The sequence below is a fragment of the Dunckerocampus dactyliophorus genome, chromosome 15, assembly GCF_027744805.1.
Source record: "Dunckerocampus dactyliophorus isolate RoL2022-P2 chromosome 15, RoL_Ddac_1.1, whole genome shotgun sequence".
Lineage (NCBI taxonomy): Eukaryota > Metazoa > Chordata > Actinopteri > Syngnathiformes > Syngnathidae > Dunckerocampus > Dunckerocampus dactyliophorus.
Genome location: NC_072833.1, coordinates 20,888,764 through 20,905,464, shown reverse-complemented (window position 1 = coordinate 20,905,464; position 16,701 = coordinate 20,888,764). Strand labels below are relative to the sequence as shown.

General features: G+C 42.2%; 2 protein-coding genes across 8 annotated transcripts in view; one reads left to right on the top strand and one right to left on the bottom strand.

Annotated features, from left to right (window-relative positions):
* Positions 1–3,535: 3,535 nt before the first annotated feature.
* sorcs2 (sortilin-related VPS10 domain containing receptor 2) overlaps positions 3,536–16,701 on the bottom strand; it is a 206,508-nt gene continuing 193,342 nt past the window's right edge. For 6 of the 7 annotated variants that reach the window (XM_054752879.1, XM_054752880.1, XM_054752882.1 and 3 more), the window contains one exon: positions 3,536–16,617. Coding sequence is in view for 2 of the 7 variants with exons in the window: in XM_054752880.1 (XP_054608855.1) it covers positions 16,553–16,617 (65 nt within the window). In the remaining 5 variants the exon portion in view is untranslated. The remainder of the gene's footprint in view (positions 16,618–16,701) is intronic. The other variant, XR_008566212.1, reaches the window with a different exon arrangement.
* Positions 8,236–8,744, top strand: LOC129195016 (protein BTG3-like). Its single transcript, XM_054800708.1, has 2 exons — positions 8,236–8,399; positions 8,603–8,744. Exons 1-2 carry the CDS (start codon positions 8,236–8,238, stop codon positions 8,742–8,744), a joined length of 306 nt encoding a protein of 101 aa, XP_054656683.1.

Here is a 16,701-nt window from a genome sequence, read left to right as displayed (position 1 = left end):
ATCTTGGGGGACTGCTGTCACGCCACAAACTTGGTTGGACCCAAAAATGCAAACAAGCAGGGTGGTGTCAATGAAGAAGTCTTTTAATTACGTGCACAACACATCACAGCGGCCAAGAAGGAAAAAGGTAACAACAAAATCTATGGTGCAGGTCTAACAGTAACAAAAATAGCACCACGAAAATAAAGACTACAGAACTCAAAACAGGAAGGCTAACTGGGGGAAGCTACCAAACTGGCAGAAAGGCAACTGTTCAAGACAGCATACTGTACCTACCTTAAAATTAAAAGATGAAGCTGGCCAGCAGGAATGCACCCGGAAGGATGAGGAACACTTGCGGCATGAGTCCTTGAAGATCAATCAAACGACACCTTCCTGCTGCCACAGGTGTGATAATAAAGGGGTAGCTCTGATAAGGAACACCTGTGGCTCGTTCGGTAGCTCCACCCATCAAGGTAGCCCAGGGTCTAGAATGAGAAAAGCCATAAGCAAAGGAGGAGAAACCAAACCCAAAACAAACAGAGAAACCAATAAGATGCTCACCTGCAGCACCAGAGTAGAGTCACTGCAGAGCGTGATAACTGCAGGTTTCGCTAACCATTTTAAACAACTGACTACTTTTGACAATGTGGTCTCATTTTTGTGTGACATAATTTGGGAAGTTAGATCAACATTTAGAATTAGGACAAAGTCAGTGGCGGAGTCAAAAATTTTTCATTGGGGTGGCCAAGGTAAGACCATACATAGACCAGACATTGGGGTGGCAATAAGTTGATACCTGAAATGTCTAGCTGGCCAGTGGGGTGGCTGGAGAGTGACCAATGGCGGTCAAAGTAGCTCTTCGGAGAACATTAGCAAAGGGAATACAATAAATGTAGTTCTTATAATACCTGCACAAATGTGCCAATACAATTACCTCCCTCGATAGACTCCCTACAGCCAAAGAGAGGAGTATGCGGTGCATTTGACAAGACAAATCCTGTAAACGGCTCGTGTCGCACTAGTCACCATCTCCACTCCGGACGGGTTTCTTTTAGGTTTTCCTCAGCTCAGCTCGTATCTAAAGTTACTTGGTAAACTTGTTTCGTTACGTACAGTATGTGCATTTCACAAGACAGAGCTGTAAACGGCTCGTGTTGCTTCGGTCACGGCCGGTGTTTTTTTGCTTCATCTGCTTGCTTCTAATTTGGCTGGTAATATAAAGTCAGTTGGAAAATTGCTAGGTGCTTTTGAGAAGACTACAGTGAACAAGGCTGACAGATCATTTCCCTGTTTGCCATCACTGGGTGTTTGCATGAATCACCAACACAGATCATTAAAAAAGAATTAAATAATAAAGTCTTACAGATCACTTACACACATACACAGTACACATGTAGCTGAATAATAAACAATGAATACAGCAAATAATAATAAATATACTGTAGCTGTTAAAACACGCCAACTTCCGGTTTATGCCCCGCCCACTGCAAGTACAGATATGATACAGATAATTTAGAAGGGTGAGCAGATACAGATACAGATAGTGGTGTACTCGCTCGTGCCTAGTTATTAGATTTCTTCAGAAAAAAAACAGCGGTAACTAATTTATTTAATTACTTTAAATTTTTTAGCTAAATGCCTTATGGCAAGCCACATTTCACTGTTATAACGACAGACGGCAGAACAGTGTAGGCTCTGTCTGGCCGTTGGTCTGTGGATGGTGACCGGATGATAGGCTCACCGATGCCCCGAGTAACTTGCAGAAGGACTTCCACACCTTGGAAGTGAATTGGGGTCCTCTGTCGGAAACAATATTGAGTGGAATGCCGTGGATGCGGAAGACATGTCTCACCAAGAGTCGAGCTGTGTCCAGTGAAGTAGGTAGTCCAGGTAATGCTATAAAATGTACCATCTTGGAAAACCGGTCAACAATGTTCAGGATTGTGGTGTTTCCTCTGGAAGGAGGTAGTCCAGTAACGAAGTCCATAGCTATATGTGACCAGGGACGGGTCGGGATGGGCAACGGTTGTAACAAGCCCGCCGGAGGTCGATTAGACGACTTATTTCTGGCGCAGACAGAGCAGGCCGCGACGAACTCCTTTACATCCGCCGCCATGGAGGGCCACCAAAACCTCTGCGCCAATGCCAGCTGAGTTCGTCTGGTTCCTGGGTGACAGGTAACTCTGGATGCATGACCCCTACTGCAATACGTCCGATCTTAGTGTCTCTGGAACAAACAATTTGCCAGCCGGACAACCCTCTGGAGGCTCCTCCCCTTCAGTTGCCTCCGACACCTTCTTCTCCACCTCCCACCGAACCGCGCCTAACACCCGGGCCACAGGTATGATGGTTTCCGGCGCTGTTCCCTCCTCCGTGGAACTGAAGACTCTGGACAGGGCGTCGGGTTTAATATTGCGTGATCCGGGTCTGTAGGTGATGGAGAAATTGAAGCGTGTTAGGAACAGTGACCAACGGGCTTGTCTGGCATTAAGTCTCTGGGCGGTTCTGATGTAGGACAAGTTCTTGTGGTCGGTGATAACTATAAATGGATGAACTGCGCCCTCCAGCCAGTGCCGCCACTCCCGCAGCACGAGAAAGATGGCCAACAGCTCCCTGTTGCCCACATCGTAGTTCCCTTCAGCCTGTGTGAGGCGACGCGAGAAGAAGGCGCAAGGATGCAGTCTCTGGTCGACCGGGGACCGCTGGGACAGGACGGCTCCCACTCCCGTATCAGAAGCGTCAACCTCAACAGAAAATTGTAAGTTAGGATCAGGATGTACCAGAACCGGAGCGGATGTAAACAAAGTTTTGAGTGTGTTAAACGCAGAATTAGCCTCTGGGGTCCATACAAACGGAATCTTTGGTGATGTAAGCCTAGTCAGAGGTCCTGCTTTGCTGCTGAAATTACATATGAATCGCCTGTAGAAGTTGGCGAACCCGAGGAACCTCTGCAAGTGCTTCCTTGATTTAGGAGTAGGCCACTCGACCACCGCCTGGATCTTGGCGGGATCAGCACGCAGCTGACCCAGACAGGCGGCAGCAGAGCGACAAGCAAAGTGTGACACCATGTATCTTTCTTTCAATATAATACAGTAAACATGCGCATGTTTCAGGCATCATTTAAAATGTTGATTAATCATTATTAATTCATTTGAAGTCCATCATTAATCTGATTACAAATTTTAATCATTTGACAACACTAATGTTTTTTCATTGTACTTTTCTTAAGAGTAAAGTTAAAATCTCGCCTTGTCTTGTTCTCATAGACCCAATCTCGTGTATCATCTCGTCTGAGAACTGAGTGTCTCGTGACACCCCTACTAGTATGTATTAGGTATGCAACAGTACATGGTAAAACCATGTACCGTTCGGTCCACCCTGCACGGGAAAACTGCCCTTTGGACCTTATCGACTTTGCAATACATTTTACACCGCGTGTGTGTGTGTGTATGTGCACGCACGTGTGCTTGTCAAGTTGACGTAGAACTTTTGTCCACTTGCTGTTGTTATTTTAACGCTCTGCGGACTTCGGGCCATAGAGGAGAAATGCCCACTGTCTTTAAAAATGACTTTATTTGTGTGTTGCTTTGCACTGTCATCTACCGACCCCCTAAAGACAATAAGGACTTCATAAATAAATGTTCCGATTTTTTTGTGGCTATTATGCCACGTTATAATCATGTTCTCAGTATTTCTCATTTTAATATCCATGTGTGCTGTCCTGACAACCCACTGGTGAAGAACTTCAGCCTTTCAGCCTTGACTATTTTAATTTGACACAGTTTGTGTTTGGCACCACACACAAACGTCACACCCCGCCTCTCGCTCGAAGTCAGCTGGGATAAGCGGCATAGAAGATGGATGGATGGATATTTAAAGACAAAGCTGTGTTTTTAGTAGTTATCAGTAGCAAAATTTCAGCTTTTTATAGTTACATTATGCCTTTTTGCCCTGTTTTTCCACTTTTGCTGGGTTTTTGTTTATTTTATTTCTACAATGCGCCACATTTCACAGATGGCCCCTGGGCCACATTTGGACACCATGAAGGAGAGGTGCTGCCAGGCGACGGAGAAGTGTGCCCAAGTACTTCTAGGCTCTGTTGCTGGTCAGGGTTTGGGTTGCATTGTGGAGGTGTTTTTGCAGCTTTCAGAGTGGCACTGCACAGTGATACATACATACTTTACCTTTGTTGACTGCTTGTATTTAACCAATAAATGCATGACACAAGAAACACTTCCTGTCTTTTACTTTTAATGTGCACTCCTACTCGCGACCATTTCACTAAATTGTCTTCTACGTATGTATTATGTAATGTGTGGTAAGTTAAACACACCTGTCATTTTCATTTCTTTATAAGACCAAATTAAACTGTTTTTGTATCAAAATCAGACCAGAATGACCTTTACTAGTCACTTATACCAGGTAAAAGCACCCATCTACACATACAACATACCATACAATATGACAGGGGGAAGACCGGACAGATGGGGAGAGGGGAGAAAAAAAAAACAATTCCAAAGTACACTCCTATGGAGGAGTACAGTGTGGGACTGGCAAATTACCTTTGAAAACATAGGCACGAATAAACACACTTTACAACATGAACTGGAAGACTTGCACCAGGGCAGGGCGTAAAGGAACTGGAGATGATTCCAGCTCGGGCCGGCAGCCAGCCACAGCAGTACAGTGATGTTCAGCACGTGTGCAGACCCCGAGGCGGCGAAGGTGTGGGGTAAGGGAGGGAGTGTGTGAGTGAGTTTATGTGTATGTATGTGAGTGGCCTTGGATGCATGTGTGTGTAGGCCTGGTGAAGTCGCACTGCTTGGTGCCCAATATTGGAGCCTAAAACCCGCAGGATGTCATCGTGATAACACAGCAGTTGCCGTGGAAACGGCTTTGAGCGGGCCCCAGACACAGTCAACAAACAACAGGTGTCCGTGGAGAAAGAGGAGGAGGGTCTGAGCGTCTCACTGCAGCAATCTCTCGGAGGAGTTGTACAGGCATCGACCTTGATCAGGCCGGTGCCAGAAGTGAAGTGGCAGTGGGGGCCAAAATGGGTTAAGTAGTTTGGGTTAGTGCGAGTAGCCGCATTCCAATACTGTTTGTCCTTTCTGGTCTCTTGATCAATCCATCTGCCTTTGCAGAGCCAAAAGCTTCTCCACAATGTTTTCCTTGTTGTGATTCACCGTCAGTCAAACTGCTAACGGCTTTACCCACAATATCAATCATGATGGGCAGCCGTTGGGCGCGTTGAACCGCTGCCTCTGTCTTCCGAATTTTGCGATACACCAGGGCAGTGCCTAGTCCAATCAGCAACAAGCCTGTTATCGTGGTTCCAAATAGGTAAACATCTTTAATGCCCTCCACGGAAAGAATCGCCAGGTACATAACCTTCCATTTCCCCCAACTGTGCATCACATACCCGGCAGTGAACGTTCCGTCAGGGCAGACGGGTTCCCCCGAAACTGAGCTTCTCGTCGAGAAGATTTAGTCAATTCCATGATTTAGATTTGGAGAGCAGTGGGGAGAGGGGTTCTTAAAAGTGTGAGACAGGACGTGAGAAGCAAAGCAGGTTAAGCTAAGGCAGATGAGAGGGAAAAGATGCAACCGCCTTCATTAAGAGCCAGAAGAAGACAAAAGGAAATTTATAAAAGGCTATTTATAACAAAAGAGAAGATTACCTGGTGTAAAGTGGTGTGAAAAAGTGTTCACCTTCCTGATTTCTTTTTGTTTTTTGCATGTTTGTCACACTTTAATGTTTCAGATCATCAAACAAATTTAAATTTTAGTCAAGGACAACACAACTGAACACAAAATGCAGTTTTTAAATGAAACCTTTTATTTTTAAGGGACGGAAAAAAATCCCCCCAAAAAATGATTGCCCCTGTTAAAACATAACTTAACTATGGTTTAGCACACCTGAGTTCAATTCCTCTAGCCACACCCAGGCTTGATTACTGCCACAGGGTAGTTCAATCAGGAAATCACTTAAATAGGACATGCCTGACAAAGTGAAGTAGACGAAAATTTCCTCAAAAGCTATACATTATGCAGAAATCTAAAGATATTCATCCGACAGCTAGACTAGCCCTGTTTCTGATTTTGGACCCTATTTTCCAGGGCCGGTATAATTTTGCTTTGTGTTTGGCACTGTTGCTAGGCAACCGCTATGCTCTTCAGCAGTTAGCCGGTTAGCTTGGCTTGCGAGCAGCTGTCAGCACTTGTAACTTATCTGTTTCAAAGAATCTGTAACGTTCTTGAGAAGGTTTGGACCTCAGATGCAGAGGTGGAGAGCTTGGAGGGCAGTTCAACACTTTTTAATGACACAGAGTGCAAATTTGTCCATGAACAAAAGGCAATGGCGTTGGCAAAAAACTAAAATAGGGAATAACGCCATGAAAAAAATCCAATCTTGCTAAAGAGCTGGCTAGATAGCTGGGAAGCAGCTGGGCTAAACGGGACAAATATAAAACGAGGAAAAGCAGTGTGAGCGTTGAGCGAAAGTCCACCTGTGAGTATCTGGCAGGAGTGAGGACAAAGAACCAGCGGCTAACAACTGCAAGCAGTCAGCTTAAATGGAGTGAGAGCAATCAGCCACAGTGGTGCCCAGCCTTCCTGCCTCCAGCCCACTCAAGGGTGACTGCAAAAGAGAAAAACAGGCCAGGAGAAGGTACGGACAGAAACAACAACAAGCAGGCCACGAAGGCCAGTGGCGAACGTGACAAAATCTGTACCTTTCGCCTGTCCGGACTTCAAGTTGAGGGCATCATTAGCTGTTCTGATTTTGTGTTCCTGAAGTGTAGCCAGGAAAGCACCAAAATAGTTCAACTCTAGTATCGACAGCAGAGCTCATACCATGTACTGTATGTCCTTTCCAGTCAAAAAAATTACATATATTCATATTTGAAGTCATTCCATAACATTGTAACTATTTTCTGTTCCTCCATTAAAATTAAATGTGTACATGTTGTGATGTACTGCTTTTATTATGATCGGAGTTAAAAGAAGCGTACTGTGGACACTAGTGTAGTTTATGACATTCATATGAAGAAACAAAGCATCTTCAAGGCATATTGTGTGTGATTTCACTTGGAATCTTTTGAGGCAACTTGAAAAGTGACAAATTTGGTCTTCTATCAGGCACGGATCTAGCTTTTTTAAAAAGGGGGGGTGGGGGCTGGAAATGGAGCGGGGGTCTGGCAGCCCTCCCCCAGAAATTTTTTTCAAATTAGATCTCATTTACTGCAATCTGGTGATATCCAATTTTATGTTTTTAATTTCAAGAGTTTGTTGTTATTTTTATCCTTGGAATATATATATATAGTTTAAGCCAAAACATTCTATTGCCGGTACTAGGAGAAACCCATTTTAGCTCAATTTCCTGAAATATTTTCCAATTTGAAGTAAATTCCGAGGATTTGAGTATCACTTTATGTCACTGGGGATGGCTTTTCTGGTTAATTTTCATTGAGAATAGACAACAGTTTTCCTTATAGTCATGATGCCAGAACCTTTATTTTGCACCTCCACCTGAATAGCCAGGTACACTTCAATGTCCAATGTAAATGATCAGCCTGACAGTGGGTTCAGGAATAGCATGCGTCTCGGTTGCATTCTGGCGTATGCATAATTCAGAACACGTACCTTCACTGGGACTGGGTGACTGGAATCGAGGATGGTTTATCATTTTATTAGCTTTTATTGTGGCAAAAAAAAAAAAATCGTGGGTGCCTCAAAACGGAAGGGGGGTTACACCCCCCCACCCCCCTCTAAATCCGAGCCTGTCTATATGTGCCCTGCGATTGGCTGGCGACCAGTCCCGGGTGTACCCCGCCTGTCAGCCAAAGTCAGCTGGGATCGGCTCCAGCATGCCCCCGCGACCCTGATGAGGTGAAACGGCATAGAAAATGGATGGATGGATGGTCTTTTGGACTGTTATCTGAGCAATAAATCACAGAGCAGCGTGCGAGGAGACTGCTTCAAAGTGCTCACTACTGAAAGCGAGTAAGCAGTCTTGCGTATTGCGCTCCATTATCTTCGGAGACAACAGGGGCACTCATCAGAAAGAAAAATTGTCGGTTATGAAGGTTGTACGTCATCGCTCTTTCATCTTCCACGCCATCCCATTGGACGATGCTCCTTTGTGCCGTGATACCTGCCTTTGTGACTTGTGACCACGCCGCACAACAATCGTTAGTGACAGACACACGCCTAGCTAAAAGCAACGACAGAAGATAGAATGCGATCATCAATATGGAGCGAGAACTATCAGCCGTGGCGTACCTAATGAAGATGCTTGTGGCCAAGCGACAAGTGTCAGAAATTGAGCTTTTTACAGAGAAGCTGGCGAACGCTTTGAAGGAGAAGTTCCAGGGACACTGGTACCCAGATAACCCCAGCAAGGGACAAGCATACAGGTATAACTCTTTCTAGAACATCCCTCAACACCACACACGTACTTAACGTCATTACAATTGTGTCCATCATAGGTGTTCATAACATGAACATTGTCCACTTTTTAAAACTGTTAACACGAGCATTGTGTTTAACATGACAATTGTATACTCTATTTTTTTTTTACTGTTCATAACATCAGCATAGTGCATTCTTGTTTTAAAAGATGCATACGTGTCAACTTGTGGAGCAGCTCTGATCCAGAAATCATGCGGTCCTGTCATGAGAGTGGGGTCAACTTCTGTGACCTAGGCTTGCCGCCCATCCTCACCTTGTGGGTGGACCCCGGTGAGGTGTCTTGCAGGTAAGACTGTTTTTTAATTTAATATTATTTGCCATTAATATCCGGATAGGTGGCACTGTGACCGAGTGCATAGCATGTTTGCCTCACAGTCAGGAGACGGGGGTCTGAATCTCCTTTTGGACATCTCTGTGGAGTTTGCACATTCTCTCCTTGCAGACGCTGAATTTTCTATACGCGTGAATGTATGGAAAATTGATGACCCCACCTTTCGCCTGAAGTCAGCGGATAGGCTCCGGCTCACCCGTGACCCTAATGCGGACAAGCGATGTAAAATGGAAATGTTACTGATTACAGTAACATTACAGTGATATAATAATAATCATAATAACATGGGCTACTTCTGCGCTAAAACTCAACTCTGAACTCCAGACGTCAGTTCCTGTCCTCCACACAGCCGGAACACATTGGTTGCAACACGCACAAGCTTATTTTCTACAGTACATTTCATATTTTACAGTATATTGAGTAATATGAGTGAAAAGGTAATTATAGGGGTGTTCTTTTATGTCCAGAGGGCTCGAACGTTGTTAAGACCCAGTACACTAGGTCCCCAATTTACGAACATCCGACATGCAAACTTTCGGAGATATCAACACAAGCCAACTGGTCTATTTTTTCATGTATTTTGCTATGTAGTACTGTACTGCAACTCCATATTTATACTGCTACATGCTTGACCAGTAGAGGGCACTGTGACTCTGCTAATGGGACCAACAGGTACAGGAAGCGGCTGGGGAGAGAAAGCTAAATTGTAATTGTATGATACAACCCGGACGGAGCGTGTAAAGTTTATGAAGAGTTAATAGGCCTGCTTAATTCTACACCACCCACAGAACACTACCTCTTTTAGAAGAGTCTAACCACGACGACCATTTGTCCTTTTTTTCAATAACTCCTCCTCCAACTCCACCACAACGACGTATGCTCGACCACTCCTCTTCAAAGGTAAATAACATTTATCATTACGTATTATTATATCACTTTTATTATTGTTTTTTTCATTCATTATCCTGGTTTAATATTACTACTGCATCCAAACTCATATTTACATACATACACATATACTGTATATGTATACACGTACATGTAGTACCTATATCATTGGTAATACTACCTTTTCCTCTACTTAAGAACAATTCTACTTAAAAACGGTCGTCTGGAACCAATTGTGTTTGTTGGTTGGGGACTTGGTGTACTTTAGAAGGTCATAAACAGGATTTCTATACTCTACTACGACAAAAACATTTGATTTGTAAAGGAATCCAACTTTGTGGACATTCACTTGTCACGGTTGGGTCTGGAACCAATTAACCGCATTGAACGAGGTATTACTGTACTGTTCTGATGACAAGAGCGAGACATTTTTAAATAAATCCAATTTACACAGCAGTTGCCTACATGTTTTATATTCCAACTCAGTTCTGAAAAGGAAAACACCCATTAAAAAGCACCACGTTTTTCAGTGTCTGCATTTTGCATGTTTTTAGTGATATTGTAAATGAGAAGTAGGTTTTTCTTCAAGTGATGCATTTATTGCATTAAGTTTCATTTTCTATGAGAAAGTAGTCCTCATGTCCACAACAGAGGCCATTGTAAAAATGTTTTGTTTTCACCAAAACCACCTCAAACTGTTGATTAAAAACGTGTTGCTTCAAAAAAAACCCAATAATTTTCTACCTTTAAAACCACAATAACTGCATACATTTATGTGTCTTGTGGTTGGTATGGCAGCCATTTTTTCCTCTTGATATCTCAGGAAAGCTCGGGTTGTCCTCTGCAACGCAAAAAACAAAAGCACTGCTGGGTCTCAGGAGGAGATTGAGACGCTGATAACACTTTTACGGTGTAACAGTTGAGCTACTTTGATGATCGTCTTGCTTTTTGACGGTTGTACCCTCATAATTCTTGGCTATTTGCTCTGCTAACATGTGAATTCTAACTTTTGCTGACGTGCCCCCTCACAAGGATCGGAGAGAACAGTCCTTGCTCCAAGTTCTCGCAGACAGACAAAGAAAAAGACACAGTCTGCAAAAAAGAAGTCTCGCACTGTGAGGAACAAGAGTAGTTTCATCTGTCCAAGCGTGCCTTCAGCGTCAGGTATTACATGGTGCATTTTATCTAGTATTGCATAGGTCATTGATCAATTTGATAAGCTGAATTGTGTTTTGTTTTTCATAGTCTGAGCTAAACAACGCTGTATAAAAGTCACAAGGAAGAGCAGGACATCCTGCTGATTGCTTGAGGCCTTTCAACAAAAAGAAATGAATTAAGTGCATTTCTGCTGCACATTTTAGAAAATGTAGATTTGTAAAAAAGAATTTTGATACTGTATATACAGACGTCTTAATTTGTTTCAAATTGTTTTGCAAGTACTTTAAAATTTTTAAAGTTGACCTTTTTGTTATTAAAATACTTTTGTGTCTGTTTGACTCTGAATTGCTCAACACTTGGAATACAAAAACACCCACTTTGTCTGCAGTTTGTAGAGGTTCAGTGCACGCCATCCACATACTCGAGTGTTGGGACAAAAGAGCCGCAGACATTACTGGGTGTGATTTATTTCTAATGATGACATTTTAATAGCAAAACGTTAAATTGTACAAATAATCAGAAAACAGTTGAACTGTGCTCTTGTGCATGTGACTATCCTGGAAGTTACTTTTCCCCCGCATGCCCCTTGTCACATTGGGCAACACACACCACGTGAAATGAACAAGCAGAAAAATATGTACAAAACATTACTAGTGTGGAAGTGAAACTGCTCCCAAAAATCTTGGGACACAACTCTTATTAGTATACATTTTTTTCCTGGAAGGAGAGGAGGCAAGGGCTGTGTCTCAATTATAGCACTTTTGTACTTAAACTTAGTAGTCTTTGAGTACGTTCACACTAAAGTATGTCAAAAATGAAGTGCCCTGCCAGTACCCAGAATTATTTACTCATAACACCTGCCGTGTAACACCACCTGTGTGAAAACCTGCCGATTTGTACATTTTTGCTCCAAAAATAGGCATTTCTTCACTTCCTGCATGTGTCCCATTATTTTTGAGTCTTTTAACACAATCAGTGCAGCCAAGCAGTGCCTACATAATGATATATAACACGTGTATCAAAAATACTCATCAGTGTGCAATTGTATCAAAATAGGATGACGTTAAAATTCCCAGTCCAAGATGAAAGAACGCTGTGGAAAATAAGATGCTTGTGGTCCGCTGAACAACTCGCCTTGTAACACACTGAAAGTGAAAGGATATGTACAAAGTGGAGATGAAGTTTTATTTACACATTTACATCAAACCTGCTCCACTGCGGGTTAGGCCTAATATAGGCTAAATATGTCCATTTACTGCGCCTTTCCTCCATGACGCAGACCTTCAAGTCCATGTTAAAAGATGAGTAGGGGCTTTTATGTCACCACAAATACAACCCCTTGAGGATTTGAAATCATTTAGAAAAAAAGCTTTGAGGAGACTACGTAATCGTGGGCAATAATTAAAATGGGGAAGTACTGCCCCCTGGTGGTTGCTTTGCATTTCCACCGCCTAGAGCAGTGGTCCCCAACCTTTTTTGACCCACGGACCGGCTTGTGTTCCCACAAATCTCCCGCGGACCGGGGGCGGGAGGTGGAGGTTCGTACATTATAGCGATCTAATTTATCTTAATTATGTATTGTGTAAAACTAAGACATGAATAACATCAAATTAAAAGCACAAAATGAATGCCGACCCACCATCCACCAGTTCATTTTCCAGCCAAGTTTTTCCATAGAGATGATTACATCGCTGTTTGACGTGTGTTGGAAAAGGCAGTGCGTTAGCATGAATTAACTTGAGACAAATGTGCACATTAGCACTCAATAAGTCATCAAAACTTACCTTTATGCATTCCCACATAGTATCAGCATTTGACACCAAATATGAGGTGAAAGAAAAATGGTAAAAATACAGTAGTAGTCTCTCTGTGCGGCATGAGATAAAGTTAGCACACGACAATAGATATGCGTCAAGTGAGACGGATGTAACAGAGAATCCGGCCACTTTTCAAAATAAAACAAAGAAAATGAAATAATGGAAATTTTTTCTTTCTGTGCGGCCCGGCGGTTGGGGACCACTGACACAGCTTGTTTTTATTGGCCTTTAACAGAAATAATTGTATTACTAATACTAATATTAAGACATTAAATAGTGAAGTACCTATTTGCAGATTTTCAATTGCAGATTTCTGTTATCTGCTTTAAATTGTAAATCATTTTTTATGGTTACTTAAATAGAAAGTGGTTTGATGGTGCCATCTGCAGTGGAAAACTCCACTGCAGGAGTCGGGAACGTGTGGCTCTTGAGCCATACAGTACATGTACATGGCTCTTTTGATGTCTGCATCTGGCACACATTTAACACTACAAAAAAAAAAAAATCACTGAAATTTTAAAGTGAAACATTACGAATTACAAAACAAATGCATTTTAATCCATCTATCCCAATTTCTACCACAATGTGGATGGCGAGAACCAGTGCCAACTGTCCGGATATTTTCCGGGTCGGATGCCAAAACACGATTATAATTGGATAATACGGTACCCTACCGGGTCATTGAGAGGTCAAGAAGTAGATATCCCACCTTTAGTGACGTAGCCAGCTAATTCTGTAGCACAAACACTTTTGAAGAGGATGGCGAAAAAAAGAGTACCGTACACTTCAGCATGAATGGACAGATATTTGCCTTTGTGGGGAGATTCGCCTTCGTGGGGAGAACAGGTTTCATCGAAACGGACAAATAAAAAATGGCACATTTGCATCTAAGTATGCCGAATATGCCAAAATATTCATGCTTGATGTGGATAAATACGAGATAATCAAATGAATAAAGACATGCCTCTGTCAGCAAGAACTGTTGGCGATCATCATGATGGCAAATCAAGTGGAAGGACATGAAACGTAACCTCACCACGTATCAACCAGACTGCAAAGCCATCAGCAAAACCATGCAGCACCAGCAGTCACGTTAATGGTGAGTATTTTAATTACTGATTAGCTTCAGTATAGCAACGTTATTAAAAAGAATAAATGCAGAGCTTTATTCTACTCTAAAATTGTTGGTCTTGTCCACAAAAGAAAGCATTTAGTTGTATTCAGTGTTTAAATATTATATGGCTCTCACGGAAGTACATTTTAAAATATGTGGCTTTCATGGCTCTTAGCCAAAAAGGTTCCCGACCCCTGTTCCACTGCTTTGACCAGATGTGAGGTTGTGCACCGTTTGTAAGTACAATACTCTACACTGTTGGCCTGTAAATGTTTCTTAATGTGTAATACTGAATTTGAAATGTGTTTAATAAGTGTGAGAGGCATATTATGGGGTTTAGAGTATCAAAAATAGCTTTATATCGGTGTGTCCATTTAATATAACAGGTATATATAAAATATAAGGTACTATAATTTGCCTTGTCACCTCTCACACAAAGCTAAGATGTGAATGTTTTGTTTAGCGTACAATATATGACCTACATCGGATTGGTTTTAGCATCTTGTGTGGACCCCACATGATTACATTTTTACGTAGTTGTGTGAAGCTGTTTGCACCTTTCCTGATTACTTTTTTTTTGCATGTTTGTCGTACTTAAATGTTTTAGATCATCAAACAAATTTAATAAAAGCACAACAGAACCAAATGCAGTTTTTACATTAAAATTCTTATTGAAGGAGAAAAATCCAAACCTACTTGGTCCTGTGTGAAAGTGATTGCCCCCGAAACCTAATAACTGGTTGGGTCACCCTTAGCAACGACTGCGATCAAGCATTTGTGATAACTTGCAATGAGTCTATGTTGACACTGCAGGGCAATTCAGATTTTTTGCTCATGTGACCTGTATCTGACTTTTTCACATCAGTGCAATTCCAACTTTTTCAAATGCGACTCAAGCCTCATTCATACTGAACCTGTATGTGGCTATAAATCCAATATGTATGCAATGCGACTGCAGTATGAACGGTCAGGTCGCATAGAGCCGACCTATATGTCACCAAAAGGCATGGTTTATTGTGTAACACTTGGATAAAGGTACTCACCAATGCAGGCAAAAGTTCTTCTAAGACGAAAATTTTTAAAAGCTTTTAGTGAAGCAGCTCTCGCCAAAGTCTCACCACTCCTGCCTCAGACATCCACACACACGCACTTTGGAACAGACGTGGCAGTAAGTTGTCTACGAACTGCCATAGCCAAAATTGTTGCCCTCTTCTTAATCTCCGACACGGAATCATTTAGTTGAGAAAATACTGACTCGCGTTGCACACAGTCCATGAAATTGCCAAGAACGCATTAAGGAGAAGACGCTAGTAATGTGCGGAATCATACTGAAATATCGATACTTCCAATACCAGCTCTTCATGCTCTAAAGTCGATTTGAAATCAAAATAGTGATACTTTTGATACTTCAGATATGATTTTGTCCCCCGTTTTTTCTGATGTTGTATATTATCTTCATTGTACTGTAAATCACCCCACTGCCTCACTATACTTCAGGGTTTAAAGTAAAGCAGTAAATTAAAATGTCTTGTATTCTTTATGCTGTGTTTGAAATACTGTACACTACTTTTTAAATGTGATCAGACACATTTAGTGAATTTGCACATAGTATCGGATCGGTATCGCCGTTACTAGCCTGAATTTTACCTAGAACAGTATAGGATCGGAAATGAAATCATTGGTATCATCAGAGCACACACTGCAGGAATTCATGGTTCCGTTTATCATAGCAAGTCTTCCAGGTCTTGAAGCAGCAAAACAGCAACAGACCATCACACTACCACCACCATATTTTACTGTTGGTATGACTTTCTTTTTCTGAAATGCAGCATTACCTTTACGCCAGATGTAATGGGACACACACCTTCCAAAGTTCAACTTTTGTCTCGTCAGACCACAGAGTTAAGACCCAAAGGTCTTGGGGATCATCAAGATTTCTGGCAGAATTGAGACAAGCCTTAATGTTTTTTGCTCAGCAGTGATTTTCTCGTCTTGGAACTCTGCCATGCAGGCCTAATTTTGTGTCTGTCTTTTGGCAGAGTCATGAACACTGACCTTCACTGAGGCAATTGAGGCCTGCAGTTCTTTGGATGTTGTTGTGGGGTCTTTTGTGACCTCTTGGACGAGTTGTCACTGTGCGCTCTTTGGGGTCATTTTGGTTGGCTGGCCACTACTGGGAGGTTCACCACTGTTTTCGCAATTTGTGGATAATGGCTCTCACTGTGGTTCACTGGAATCCCAAAGCTTTAGAAATGGCTTTAAAACCTTTTCCAGACTAATAGATCTCAATTAATCTCACTTATGTTTTAACAGGGGGGTTAATCACTTTTTAACACAGAGCCATTTGGATTTTTTTTCTCCCTTGTAACGAAAAGTTTAATTTAAAAACTGCATTTTGAGTTCAGTTGTATTGTCATTGAGTAATATTTAAATTTGTTTAATGATTTGAAAGTTTTTAAGTGTGACAAACATGCAAAAAAAAAAAAAAAATCAGGAAGGCGACAAACACTGTTCTTGTATGTGGCCCTCGGAGGAAAATTTTGGACACCCCCGCCCAAGAAATTCTTATTGTAAAAAAAAAAAAAAAAAAAAAATAGATGCGCACTTTGGTGTGGTTCGCTTAGCGTTCACACTATTCATGCTATTGTTGTCATGGGATGTGGCAATATGGCTACCATCCCTTGGAGGGGCGGGGTGATGAAGGCAAACCTTCCACTGAATTTGGAAAAGTGAAGTTTCCCACGAAGAAGAGGAGAAGGAAGTGCTGGTTCGATGTTGCCATGGCAGCCATCAGCTGCTCAGGTAATTGCGGAGTTCTTTTGAGTTGACGCTCAGGACCACACCTGAATGGTTGCCTGGCAACAAGATGGGGGGAGATCAGGTATAGTACAGGAAACAAATGCTTATTTCCATATCTACATGTTTGGATTTCAATCAAG

Coding starts and splice junctions, on each gene's coding strand:
- LOC129195016 (XM_054800708.1), top strand. CDS start 8,236: ATGGAGCGAGAACTATCAGCCGTGGCGTACCTAATGAAGATGCTTGTG. Junction 8,400..8,602: donor AGCAAGGGACAAGCATACAG/GTATAACTCTTT, acceptor TTGTTTTAAAAG/ATGCATACGTGTCAACTTGT.